Consider the following 14511-nt stretch of genomic DNA (forward strand, 5'->3'; position numbering starts at 1 on the left):
ATTGAATATAATTTCTTAATCTGTAACCTATAAAGTTTTTTTAGAAACAGAACAATTTTTCTTTACACGATTTAATAACATGATTCTTTTTTCGTTCGCAGCTATTATTCAATGAGATTGAAAATATTCAACGTGTGGCAGCCGGTGTACTTTGCGAACTGGCAGCTGACAAAGAAGGTGCCGAAATAATAGAACAGGAGGGTGCAACCGCCCCGTTGACAGAGCTGCTACACTCCAGGAATGAGGGTGTGGCTACTTACGCAGCGGCAGTGCTATTCCGCATGAGCGAAGATAAGCCCCAAGAGTACAAAAAACGACTTTCCATGGAGCTGACGAATTCCTTATTCCGTGAAGATACAAATCTGTGGAACAATGCCGACTTCAGCATGGCTCCGGATCTTCAGGTATTGTAAAAAACGGACACAATAGTGCACGTTATTTTATCTCGTGCCGTGGCGAAATAGATTTACTTGCAAACACTATGTAACATAGAAATTTTTAGTTTTATGCATTAGCTTTGCCTTTTTATAATTGACTTTTTCCAAGTACATGCCAGGAGTCAGGTTTGTAATGTTACATAAATGAATATATTGTAGTATAGAAGTACATTAAACAACTTCTAGGTGGTTACATTGTGTTCGGTAAATTGTGCCACGTTATGGTAATAGCTCTTATTTGATTATAGAGACACTTCCCTCTAATTATTAAAAAAAAAAACCAGGTATTTATACAAGATTTTCCCCGTGTAAGATTAATTCCAAACACAGCTATTTACAAGCCATGTACATCATTTATCCAATTTGCACCACTAAATCGTCTGCAGTATTCGTTTGCGTACTATAGCGTTTAGTTTTTACTATCCTTTAGTTTTTACGTTTTAGACTTTTATCATTATATTTGCGGAGATGGCGGGTACACAATGTAAAAAATTAATTTCATAAAAATTTACATTGCTTATGAGCGAACAGTTTTAAAATGTTTGCTTTTTTCACGCAAAAATGCATTTTAATATATATTTACATTAACTTGTAAATTAAATTTCAAGCTTTACATGCTTAAGCTTTATAACATGTAGTTTATTATACCCGAGATTCAGTTATATTTCTATGACATTTTTTATATTTGTTCAAACGTGAGAGATTAAAGAAATCGACATGATCGTGCCTAATGATGACGAGATGCAGTTACAATCTTAATCAAATTGATAATTTGTAAGATTACAATATGCATGGGAATGCGTTTTGTTCCTTCTGCAGATGTTTATTTAAAAAATTGTCTTTTAATTTTTTGTATTACTTTATCATTCATGTTATTATTTGTATAAGCCCCCGTTGGTCATTTTTTTTAATTATTGTAAAACTTACCAATTATAGCGCGAATTTTGCCATATTTTGAGATGTTATGACACGCCCTCCCTTAGAAGTTATGCTTTGTGTTGACCTCAGCTACCTAATCTTCAGGACATGCTTGGCCCTGAACAAGGCTATGATGGTATGTATGGCCAAGGACCTCCTAGCGTACACAGCAGCCATGGCGGTCGGGGTTATCAACCGCAAGGTAATTTATATGTTAGCCATTTTATTCATCGAATGCTGCTTCTGAACAATCGACTTATCCGATCAAGGGTAGACGGAGTTATAAATGGTCATAAAAAACAAATCTTATTTTGTATAAAATGTGTATTTGTATAATCGTCATGACAAATTGCATTTGACGTATAATGACGGAATGACTGTATACACGATAATGCAACCTCACGAACCAATTTTGTTTGCATTATAAATACGAGGAAATTTAATAAATTTACTACTTTCTTTCACATCACTTCTAATATGAAATAATGCATTTAATCGTATGTTATTTTAACAGCAGCTTAATCCATGGACTTAAATTAAAATACAGGCTATCAACAGTTTCTCGCAGTAACATAGGTGACATTTGGTCTTTATGTATTTTTCTGGTTTTCGTTATCTGCTTGATGTCTAATTAATTGTCAATTTTAACTGCATGTTCAATGTTACATGTAGAAATTGAAGATTTGTCGAGCACGCTTATTACTATTAAATGTATTCCAGAAAAGAATCTGATAACTTAATTTTCATAACACAATGAATATGAGAACTCATTACGTGTGTAAATTGTCTTTATTAAAACTAAGAAAAATACGCAGCTACCGCTTAACATTCTTTTTTCTACAAACATATTTTCTTAATTATGTATACTTATCAATTTTATAAGTAATGGCATAATAATGAAACATATCTTAATTACCTACATAAATTTAGAATTAAAAAAGACTTTAAGAGTTAAATTATATTTAATTTTATACTTCTTATCTAATTTATAATTATCTCATTACCTCATTTACAATTATGGATGCATCGTTTAATATATATGTAGAACATTGTTTTCAAGTTATTTCACGCATGCTTACATTGTTTTGTATGCAAATACTTCTCTTATTATTTATTTCTGCTATAATACGCGCTTTATGATGATGGGATCGTATAGAAGGATGATGTTTGTAAGTAACTAAATAAAAAAGAATTCCTGCATTTATTCCCCAAGAGGAAGTATTATAAATATTTATCAATTTCTTGAAAATTAATTGAAAATATTTAATACTTTTTTGTATTTGTCTGATACGTGCGCGGTGGTATGTGAAATATCGAGCTTCAATATTACGTGACTGTTGTATTACTTAATTTTAGTAAAAAGTTCAAGAATTTTTTAATTTGTTCACATTTGTTCTCAATTTGTTCTCTACATATCTATGTGTGATTATTTAGTATTATCAGAAAGTAATTCTTTTGTCATTAAATAATTTGTTTGATACAACTAGACAAAGATTTGTAATGAAAAATTATCATAATATCAATTAATTAAATTAATTAAGTAAATATGATAATTATTAAATATAATTTCAGCGTTATATAATAATCATATAAAATATATAAATTGATTAAACGATAATTAGTAAAAAATATGTAATCAGTTTAAAGACATACAGCAAACTCTATATCTCGTAAAGCTAAACGATTCAAAATACTTTGCTAGTTATGCTCCACTGATTAATAACGTTTCTGCACTTCGCGTGCAGTGTGTAATTTTTATCGATGTAATTGCCGAACAAAGAACAAATGAATTTTTTTATAAAAAATAATTTTTCTTGCAACAGGTTATGACCAGATACCAGTAGATTCGATGCAAGGATTAGAGATAGGTGGTGGATCGACATATGGCGCAATGGACACTATGGACGTGGCGCATGATGGTGACTTGAGTTTCGATCACTTGGAAGAGCTTCCTGCACCGCCGCAAGATAACAACCAGGTCGCAGCCTGGTACGACACCGATCTCTGAATCCGTGCCATTTTCGATCTCACGAGACAGCAAGGGAATTCAAAAAGCAGGAGCATTATTTTAAAGTATTAAGCGAACTTTCATAGTAGAGTCTCGATTATCCGAGCACTACGATTGAATGTCCGCATTCTAAACTCAAGAGTCAGAACCAATTGTCCCGATCTTTCCTAATAGTTCTCATTTTTATTTTCATGACGCATGCGTACAATGAAAATGTGTCTGTTATCCCTCTTTTTTTAGCTTACTTTTTTAAAATCATTTTCTTGCCGATTTATGATCGGCATTCAAACCGAGCGTTGACGATTGTTGAGTGAATGACATGCCAAGCGATCACGCAATGCTTGGTATCCCGATTCATGATATAGATGACTTTGAATAGTGTACTTTAAGACTTACGAACGATCGTATCTTAATAATTAATTAAATGACGCTCGGGAAATCTCGGGATTCATGTTCGACATAAAGTAATACCGATTGGTGACTATCGTGTCTCGACTGTCTGTCGGTCCGCGAGAAGTCACTCTCGAATATAAAAAATCGGTTAGTCGCGCTATAGTTGACATCTTCCTATAGTCCACGTTCGTTTCGTCAGACGGAAAATGAAACATTCGCGCTAATTCATATCGACCCAAAAAAATATATCGCCTGTATGTAATCGCCTAATATGATCATTCACCCGAACATATAAACATTATATCGATGTATTAGAATTAAGGAAGACACATGTAATTCGTACACACATGTATATGTATCGTTTAATTGTCTATACAAATAAACAACAATTAAGCGACCAATGCTTTGCTTCTGTTTTTATAATAGAAACCAAATTGTGCTAACTGTGGAAATATGATTACAATCAGTTTTGGTAGAAGTAATTACAGTACAATTGTCTAAAATAAATGGCAATTTTAGAAACCGCAATTATTGTTTTTTTCATTAAATTGAATTTAGGTAATGATTTACCTAACTTCATATAATTATAAATTTCTTAACGTATAAATCTAAATAAATTATAATTAATTTAGACACGAGTAAAATTAATTTATTTTCGAAATAGTTTGTAAATTGAAACATCGATGAATGTTTCGTAAATGATGGGATATTCGAATACAGTCATCGGTTATATATCGATATTGAGGATCGTTCACTTTGATGTTAATATGCTATAGGAAAATAATTTCAGCGAGACTTTCACTTGCCAGTCTCGGCGGGAGCGTTTACTACGTCCCGAGATAAGACGGTACGCGACGTTGACACGTACAATTTGTCGCGAGACCGTCTTCGTTTTCTTCTTTTCGTTTCTCTTCACTTCTGGTCGGAGAAGGGTTCCACATACGGCACCGCCGCTTGGGTCATCAATCGTTGGTCGACTCTCGCACGGTGTTGTATACCACGGTTGCTTCGAAGACTCGCGTATCCCGCGTTAACGGTTGTTTCTTAATGCGACACGAAGAAAGGAGGCTTGTCCCTCGAGCCGTGTTTCTTCGAGTACGGAAGGCGCGTTAAGAATCAGTCTGCTCGTCGAAGCGGCCACTTCCGGACAGCTGTCGGCCGAGGGTAGTTCTGTTCTCCGAGTAAAAACAGCGTTTTGCATGATGAAGAGACCAATCGACGTAAATTTTCTCGGATAAAGTGACCGACTTTTGCAAAAGTTTTAATTTTTGAAGAATAAGAACCGCAATTGGTGCGTGGAGGAAGGTGGTTCTACTGGATTCAGGAATTAAGTCTCCTTGATAAAGGTGAGTCTGTTATTTGTTATCGTGATATTTTTTATGTTCTCTTAGCCTCTTTCAACTGATCTTTCCGCATTCTTTGTCTCAGTATATTTTCGTGACTTAAAATAATCACGGTAGGACTCAGCTTAAAATCTTCGATATTTTATAATGCGCGGTAATAATATTCAGAAATGCGAATAACGCAAACGTCAATTTTTTAACAAAAATACTTTTTAACTTATAGCGATTAATATACTTTTAAAATATTTTTGAGTGTCAAGGTTGAATACAATTACTGTGTATTGCTAATTAAAAATATTAATTCTATAATAAGTAATAAATTATACTCAATTATAGAACTTAATATATATTACTAAGTTTATGTAATGATTAATTCATATTAATCAATTGCAGTTAGAATAATGTCAATAGCTGCCAATGTGATAATTTGACATATTAAATAATAAAAATTGCAATACAAATTGTGAACGAAAAACTTGTGAAAAAAATTCTAGGATGTATCATAAGTCATAATAATAATATTCAATACCAATCTGCCGATGAGAATCGATTATGTGCAGATTTTTATGCGTGCGTGCGTGTGTGTGTGTGTGTGTGTGTGTGTGTGAAGTATATATTATTCAAAGAATTTTATAACGGTACAGTGTAATCTTCACTGCTGAATTCCTATCTAAGTATGGTTTATCATGATTTCTATTTGTGTCTTGAATATACCGTATTTGCGTTTCATTAGAGATGCACGGATTACCGTTGCTTTCGTAATAGAATCAGAGCAATCAGCAGATACGTTTAAACGTGAAATTGAATCGATATAGAAACATCAAACAAATGATTCTATCTACATGTAAATTCTTAAAATATTATTGGCTAATATTGCATAGTAAAAATTATACACGTAAATATGATATGTTACGCATGTGAATGATTTATATTTAAAAAACTTATATATAATGTGTGTGTGTGTATGTGATTAGATAAAATATATTTAAGATAAAATAATTTCATATCCTCATCTATGACATTAGCCTTATTATTTTTGTGAAATATATTTTGATATATATATATATATACAAGGTGTTAGTCAAGTATATTGCCATATTCAACAGAGCAATACTTTGGTTTATTTCAAGTAAAAAAGTCCATATCACGTGAAGTCCAATTCGCGTAAAACAAGGCATATTTATACAGGAAGATCTCCAACGCAATTTACTGTTTCGTCAAACATTGCGAACATTCACCTGTATTTCGGAAACTAAGTCGTTTAGGACACATATTTATATGAACTTGAAATAAACCAAAGAATCGCTCTGTTGAGTATGACAACATACTTAACTAACATTCTGTATATATGATTTTTCAAATCGTATATAATTTTTTGTATATACGCATAAAATTATAAAGAATAATTTTCCTTAAATTCTGAATTCTCTACAAATTATGGATTATACTAATAAGCTTTATTCCATTTCATAATATTAATCTATTCATATTATCGAACAATATGCAATGACGTAAAAATAATTTAATTGAGAGAGAAAGTAAAAAAATATTTTATACCTTTTTGATACACTTAATTTAATGCTTCACCGATGGAATGGTGGAAAACATGCATATTAATTTCATTACATTGATTCTAAAACCTGTCTCGTTACCCTTGAAATAAAATAACTGGCACTAATATGTAAGTGTGTGTGTGTCTTTGCTTGATATAGTGTACCAAAAAGTTTCTTTCCGTGCAACAAGGCTCGTTCTCTTTCCAAGCAAAGCAAGTGCTTCTAAGTCATTTTTCATATTAAAATGGGTCATTATGTTGAAGAGGTAGAAGTACTGATTGTACATATATTTATAATTAATAAATTAATTTTATATGTATATGCTAAAAAATAAACGATTTATTAAAAATATTCGGAAAAAATAAACTTGACGAGATACATATCTCTTACACATGCGATAATATTGAAGGAACAAATTTTATTTGTAATCTCATTAAGAGATCTGAATAGTATCTTGTTTAAATACTCGTATCTTCATATGTATGCCTACCAGGGCATCGATAATAATAACGTGAAAGTGCACTACGACGTCACTTCAGAATAATTCTATGTCGTGCTTAACTTGAGATACTGTGGAAGTAAATTACTGTAAACTCTTCGTCTGATCAAAAAGTTCATTTTACTTGCGACATCGTGCGTAGTTGTCTCTTTAAATAGTTTAAATATCTCAGGCACCTGCACAAGATTTGCCGTTATGCGCTTCCGACACATCGAACAGCACGTATTGTCGCTTGTAACATCCATAGTATAATTAGCAGCAAAGTGCAAAGTCACACAAAAGATAGCGGGAAGACGAGTAGAAAAAGGAAAATAGCACAAAAGAAGATATAACAGATCTTAACATAAGCAAGAAAATAAATGGCGAGAGTTCGAAAAGAGACGAATATAATGAAAGGTATTTAAGTCTATACATAGAATACATAGAATATATAGAAAATCAAAGAAAAAGAAACGGGACCAAACGCGATTAAAATGAAAGAATGCAGAACTCAGATGTATATAGGAAGGAATAAAGAAAAATCAAAGAAAAACCACTAAAATGGGAAATTAAAGGGAAGTGTAAACGGGAGAATAAGAAGAGAGACGAGAGAGACATTCATGCTGTGGACTCCGGATCAGTTTGTAACTGTGGGCTATTGTGCGCACGGACGTCCGTGGAAAACTGTTAATGACGTGAAAGTGCATCCACGAGGAGCGAGGAAGCAGGTAGGTAAGCAGACCGCCGTTCTCCTGATAGTCTTGCCTCGATAGTTTCCCCTGGATTGTAGCCGGGTTGGCTTGGAGAAATTGTCTGTATCGCCTGATTAAAGTAATAAATGTCAAGTTTAGTCTTCCTCGAATGCATTTTCGCCAAGAGTTCGTTTTTTTTTTCTCTAACACACACATTCGAAGATGATCTTCGGACAATTTTCATTGACATCATATCGAATGATGCGTAGTGAATTGTAAATTTCGTAAAGTAGACAAAAACCATTACATAACGTATTTAAAATATCATTACATAAGGCATTTAAAATATTTAAATATTTAAAATAATGCAAATAGTTATACTGCAATATGTAAATATACCTCAATAATAGATAGCAATTGGCAAACTTTGAATGAATTAATTTTGATAAGACGAAAAATGGGAAGCTAATTTTTAAGTTATGTGTATATCGTAAAGTAAAACTGTCGATGCATAAAAAATACATTTTATTATTTTAATACTGCAATACCTGGAAAGTGATGCTTCTTACTTACATAATACAATCAGATTATACAAAATAAAAAAAATATGAAATTGACAAAGTATAATATGGTAACAAGATTATAAAATAAGGACTTTTCTTCTATGACGCAAGTCTTGCCTGATATCGTTCCGACATCTGCCGCAATGAGACTAGTTGCATTTCCTTTGACCTTCTCAACGGTAGGGTTTTTTTTTATAAGGTTGAGATATAGTCTTTTAGTATGAATTGATTACGCAAATGATTACGATAAAATTTTTAATAATTTATTAATTTTATCAGAACAATAAATTGTAAGATTTCTAACTATCTTATTGCAACAATTTCGCTTTCATTAAATAATGATAGAAAATGATAAGAAATAATATTTTTTTGAAACATAAAAAGTAAAACATAAATTACAATAGGAAACGATAAGATTGTTGGCAGATCTTATCGATTCCTATCATTTTCTATCTTGTTTTTTTTTTATAGACAAGATTAACGCATTAATATTATATCAGAAGTGAAAATAATATTGTAGCAAAAAATAAAATAAGGTTATATTTGAAAATATGAAATGCAAGTAATTACATCCAATGTGTAATATATATCAAATATGAAACGTATTTCTGGACTCTTAGAGAAACAAGTAGGGATACAATTACTAGAATAAATGTTAATGACGGTAACACAAAAGGTTTTGATCGTATCAAAAAAAAAGCTGGAATGGCTACTCTCATACTTCTAATTGGCATAACTATTTCCTTTTTCTTCATTTTTCTTAAGCCACAGCTTATTCCGAAGCAACATGCCTTCCTTCGCTAAACTTAAAACTTAAAACTTAAAATATTTTAATACTATTGTATTTTGTCAGACAGTAGCTCTCGAATGATCACAATTAAATAATGTTGTCAGAGTTAATGCCTTTGGTCTTTATGCTCCAGTCGCTTACAACTGTGCCTATCTTCTCTGGACACTGAGACAGAGTCACCATCTTCATCTTGCAATGACATCCTCTCGAAACAGCAACATATTTTTTGTGGACGAATAGCCGTATCAATCAGAGCTTGTCGAAGCACCTCAATTTCTTTTCGAGCTAACATTAACTCTCGCTCAGCAAGTTCTTTTTCTCTTCGGCACAATTCAGCCTCTCTCCATATCATATGAATATCAACAAAGTATTTTGTCGGGTTTATCTCCTCTGTGACACCCGCTGCCATTTTGGTCCCTTCAACTCGATTGATATTATCGGCAAAGTTTCTTGTCGCGTTCGTCACCTCTGCAGCACTTGCTACAGTTTTGGCCTTTCCAAATTGAAATGTTCCTATATATCCTTTCGAAATATCACCAAGAAAGTTTCTTACTGCCGCGTTCGTCTCCTTTGTGGCATTCGCTACCGCTTTGGCCTCTACAAACCAAATCATATTTACATCAGTAGAATTTCTTACTGTCGCGTTCATCGATGGCACCCGCTGTCACTTTTGTCTCTGCAAATCGAATTATATTTACATCGGTAAAGTTACCTGCTGTCGTGTTCGATGCTTCTATGGCACTTGCTGTCGTTTTGGTGTCTTCAAATCGAATCGCATTCATATTTGTAGAGCTTTTTGCTGCTGCATTCATCGCTTCAGCAGCACCCGCTGTCGTTTTAGTGTCTCCAAATTGAAACACATTCATATTAACAGAGGTTTTTGTTTCCGCGTTTGCCGCCTCTGTGGTACTCGCTACCGTTTTATCTTCAACAAACCGAACCATATTTACATCAGAACAATTTCTTACGCGGAGTCTATAATAGAACTCGTAGCGGTCGTAGGGTCATAAGTCGTAGAAATTTAACTAATCACAGTCAAATACGAGAAAAATAATTGATTATGATTGATCAATTTTTTACGATTTAGAAATTCTACAATTGCTTCAACTTTTATATTGTAAACTCCGTATCAAGGCTCTTCTACATAGAAATCGTAGACGATTGTGGGGTCTTAAGTCGTAGGAAATTGATCAATCATAGTCAAATATAAGAATATTCGACTAAAATTGGTCAATTTCTTACGACTTGAGACTCTACGAGTGTCTATGATTTCTATGTAGAAGCCTTTATTGTCGTATTCATCAATCCTACAACACTTGCTATCATTTTTGTCTCTGCAAGTCGAATTATATTTACATCCCCTGATGCAAAGTCTACGGAGACAGATTTTGAGCAGGACCTGCTATCAATTTTTGATTATAGAAAGGCAAAAAATTGTACATAGACCTTGTATTATTTGACAATTGTTAGCAAATTGCTGTCATAAAAAATATGATTCTGCAAAATTAATATTAGGTTGAGTAAAAAGTCATCGCGTTTTTGTTAGCTCAAAGTTGTATACACAATATCTTCGTCAATAATGAATGAAATTCAAAAAGGGTTTTAAAGCTTGAAATCTCTACTTTTAAAAGCTTATCACATTTTTTAAGTTTATATGAGTTTGATAATTTTTACATACCAAAAACTACGAGCTGAAAAAGACGAAAAATTTTCTTCTCACTTTGTGGATTTGTAACATGTCCAAAACGAATTTGAGAAAATTTTCGATTACCTATCGTGAAAGCTTGATACTTTCCCTACAAAATCGTTTTTTTTAAATATTCCTACGACTTTTGATTACTGAGTTATCGCGGATTAAATAAAAGAATTATTTTGACTTTAATTGCTCATAACTCCATTAAAAATTGTCGTATCGTATAATTTAAAAAAGAGATTTTTAAAGCTGAAACTTTACTCTATCAAGATATATTTATATTGTTGGTAAGAAAGTAATTGCGGGTTTTACTGATAGATGTCTTTTAAAAAAATGACTTTTTACTTAACCTAATAGTAAAAATCGAACAAAGTTCTGCATAACCTGACGGCAGATTGAAAGCATAATCTAATTCGAGCAAACTTTGCTCGATTTCTGTCAACACAGCCTGTCAACAGGCATTGTCAACAAATGCATAACCAAATACAGACACAGATGGCTATCTGATTGAGTTTACTGCCAATTTAACCCCAAATTGCTAATATTTTGCTATCAGGGGATCGATAGAGTTACCTGCTGTCGTTGCTTCTGTGGTACCTGCTATCGTTTCTCGAAATTGTGTATTCATATTGGTAGAGTTTCTTGCTGCCGCTTTCGTCGCCTTCGCTATCTGTCTAGGATATCCAAATAAAGATCGTACTTTAGTGCTTTTATCCTCGACGGAGAGTTTTGTTGCCGCGTTTTTCACCTCTGTGGCACTCGCTGTATCATTTTGATTTCCATCCTGCCGAACTATATTTACATCAGTAAAGTTTCTTATGTTGTTTCTACAATGATCCGGTAGTCCTAGGAGATTCTTCCCCCACCACGCGTTACCAAGTAGCGGAAACTGGCATCACATCACCGATAAGAGGAGTTTCTGAGTCAGTGAAGTCGACCAATAGTTGCCAACGATTAACTCTGATTGGCCAACTTCACTATTTAGATTAAGATTAAACGTCTATTTTCTATAGCTCTGAACTAATGTATGGATATACACTTTTGAAATTTAAAGTGAGATAGTATGTTTGATATTTGTTTGATTATGTTCGAAATCGAGAAAGAGTTCTAAGTGCAGTCTAGTGGACTAGGAACAGAAAACAGATCACCTGACTTCCGACTACACTAGTACAGACTTACAGACATCATTGCAGAATCAACATTACTGTTGCATTCATCGATTCTTCGATATCCACAGTCATTTTTGTCTTTGTAAATCGAGCCATAGAAGATGCTATATCGAGAAAAATATGAAGGAAGGTTTATATCAAGAAAAATGAATGAAAAGCAGTTTATTTCGCATGAAGATCGGTCGATGTCGGAACGCATACGAAGTATTATCGAAGGTTTATATCGAGTAAATGAGAAGAATGTTTCGAGCCGGTTTAAGTCGTATGAAATTAAAGAAGAGGTTAGCGCAATATATTTTTTCCCATAAATTTTATAGTGGTATGACTGAGAAACACAGGAATCGTCTTAATTTTCAATCCTGTTTTCTCGCATTCATTTATTCATATATTATTTAATTTTCCGTAACTAAATTTGTGTAATTTACGAGTAGTGAATATCGCGCTATATAGATCCTTCTAATTTTATGCGCGACTTGAGCCGTTCTTCTTATTTTCTCAATATATAAACCGTACTTCGTATGCATTTCCGATATAAACCGGTTTTTACGCTTCACGTGAAATAGACCGCTTTTCATTCATTTCTTGACAGAGATCTTTCTTCATATTTTTTTCTTTGTAGCACTTTCTACGGATTAGGCGTCGAAATCGAATTATATTTACATCGGTAGAGTTGTTTTTCTGCTTCTGTGGCACCTGCTGTCGTTTTGGTGTCTTCAAATCGAATCGCATTCGTAGAGCTTGTTGCTGCTGTGTTCATCGCCTCTATGGCATTCGCTACCGTTTTGGCCTCTACAACGGAACCACTTTGACATCAGTAGAGTTTCTTAGAGTAAAGTCCCATGAGGCGTATTTGCTTTACGTATAACTGCGTAAGTCTTGATCCACAACCTTGCTTTAAGAGGCTTTAAGTCATAAGTCGAAAGAGATTAAGTGACAATAATTTCTGGCTTTAAACTGTTTTTGCAGTTTTTAGACTTTAACTGTTAGATTTCAGCGAATTGAGTAAAATCCAATTTCTTAGTTAGGTCCAAAAGCATAAGTTTTGTGACCGATATATCGTCACTTATAACTTACGACTTCTTAAAGTAAAGTTATGGACTAATCAATCAATAATTAGAATACACGAAACAATATCAGCCGATCTCTTTTGACTGATTACGCGATTCGCGGTAAATATCTACACTAAACCTCATGAATCACGGGACTCCACTTTAAGATATCTTTACATGGGAGCATCAAGCGTCGAGTATCAGAGCATGCGCATTGTGTAGCAATATATTAAATAATTTTACTGAAATACCTTGGATTCAATTAGCCCTTATACGACACTTTGTCACCAAACACTGATTGATGAAAAACGGCTGATGGGAGTAAATTTTACCTCCACAACCGGCTTTTCATCAATCACCGTTCGGTGTCAGAGCGCTGTTGATGAGAATCCGGGCTTTACATTACAGTTTCACAACATCATACTAGAACTTTGACCGATATCTACCTAGAGGATCTCTAGACTTACCTGCTGTTGCGTTCGTTGCTTTTGTAGCACCTGCTGTCGTATTGGTGTTTTCAAATCGAATCAGATTCATATCCGTAGAGTTTCTTGCCGCGTTAGTTACCTTTGCGGCATCCGCTGTTTTGGTATCTTCAGATCGAATCTTACTTACATCGGTAATGGTTTCTGTTGTCGAATCTGCGGCATGCGCTACCAGTTTGGTATGTGTGAACCATTCGTCGTCCATCGTAGGTTTCTCGCAAGCCGTGATCCTGTTCCTCTCAGTATTCATTGTTTGCACATGGGACTGATACGGCGTGTCTGCTTGCAACCGATTTATTAAGTCCGCCTTTATACCAGTGACTGGAAGGTTCCTAGCTCTCAATTGCGTCTGTAATTGATGTACAGTACAATCCCACAGTTTACTTTCCTTTGATATTTTTGTATAAGACGAATTTGTATAAGATTGATATGACGAGTTTGTTTGCAACCGATTTATCAAATCTGCCTTTAAGCCAGTGACTGGAAGGTTCCTACTTCTCAGTTGTTGCTTTAATTCTTCCACGGTAAAATTATTCATTTGAGTAATCGTTTTTTAGTCACTCAAACACGACAACGATTGTTCACACTTGAAACGAATACCAAAATTCTTATCAAGATTGTTTCGTTTCTAATTTTGGACAAGTCCTCAAATTATTGTATATAAATTTTTTTTTTACATTACTTTAATTATAAAATAATATAAGATCAAGGAAAAACCTGCTCGGTTCACAATATATCATTTAATATCGTTCGCGATATTTATCTGTGTCAATCCGCACTTATAACACTAATACGTTTAGTAATCATAATAACGATTGATTGTACTCGTGTGTTATGACTTTTGCCCACCAAACGCAGAAGTATTTATCGTTCGCACGACATGGCTATACGATACGTTATGTACTGATATAACACAATACAGAAGTATATCAGAATGATG

The 14511-nt window shown here is 33.7% G+C and overlaps 3 protein-coding genes across 9 annotated transcripts in view; 2 read left to right on the top strand and 1 right to left on the bottom strand.

Moving 5' to 3' along the window:
* Positions 1-4078, top strand: part of LOC108751129 (armadillo segment polarity protein) — a 9202-nt gene extending 5124 nt beyond the window's left edge. For 3 of the 5 annotated variants that reach the window (XM_018491162.1, XM_018491161.1, XM_018491163.1), the window contains 3 exons: positions 102-404; positions 1446-1557; positions 3179-4078. In XM_018491162.1, the coding sequence (XP_018346664.1) occupies positions 102-404; positions 1446-1557; positions 3179-3363 (600 nt within the window). In that variant the 3' untranslated portion in view covers positions 3364-4078. The remainder of the gene's footprint in view (positions 1-101; positions 405-1445; positions 1558-3178) is intronic. The other 2 variants (XM_018491164.1, XM_018491166.1) reach the window with 2 other exon arrangements.
* A 629-nt stretch (positions 4079-4707) lies between these two features.
* The window catches only part of LOC108751124 (atrial natriuretic peptide-converting enzyme), a 40247-nt gene continuing 30443 nt past the window's right edge, over positions 4708-14511 (top strand). The window contains exon 1 of the mRNA XM_018491144.1: positions 4708-5102. The gene's annotated coding sequence lies outside the window, so the exon portion shown is untranslated. The remainder of the gene's footprint in view (positions 5103-14511) is intronic.
* Positions 8992-14456, bottom strand: LOC108751125. 3 transcript variants are annotated; one of them, XM_018491148.1, is made up of 6 exons: positions 13554-14456; positions 12698-12826; positions 11617-11660; positions 11442-11538; positions 9888-10100; positions 8992-9772 (listed from the first exon to the last, which is right to left on the bottom strand). In XM_018491148.1, exons 1-6 carry the CDS (start codon positions 14107-14109, stop codon positions 9282-9284), a joined length of 1530 nt encoding a protein of 509 aa, XP_018346650.1. In that variant the 5' UTR covers positions 14110-14456; the 3' UTR covers positions 8992-9281. The 3 variants fall into 3 exon arrangements, with proteins under 3 accessions (XP_018346650.1, XP_018346649.1, XP_018346648.1); XM_018491147.1 differs by having other exon boundaries at positions 11466-11660; XM_018491146.1 differs by having other exon boundaries at positions 11442-11660.

The sequence above is a fragment of the Trachymyrmex septentrionalis genome, unplaced genomic scaffold, assembly GCF_001594115.1.
Source record: "Trachymyrmex septentrionalis isolate Tsep2-gDNA-1 unplaced genomic scaffold, Tsep1.0 scaffold40, whole genome shotgun sequence".
NCBI lineage: Eukaryota > Metazoa > Arthropoda > Insecta > Hymenoptera > Formicidae > Trachymyrmex > Trachymyrmex septentrionalis.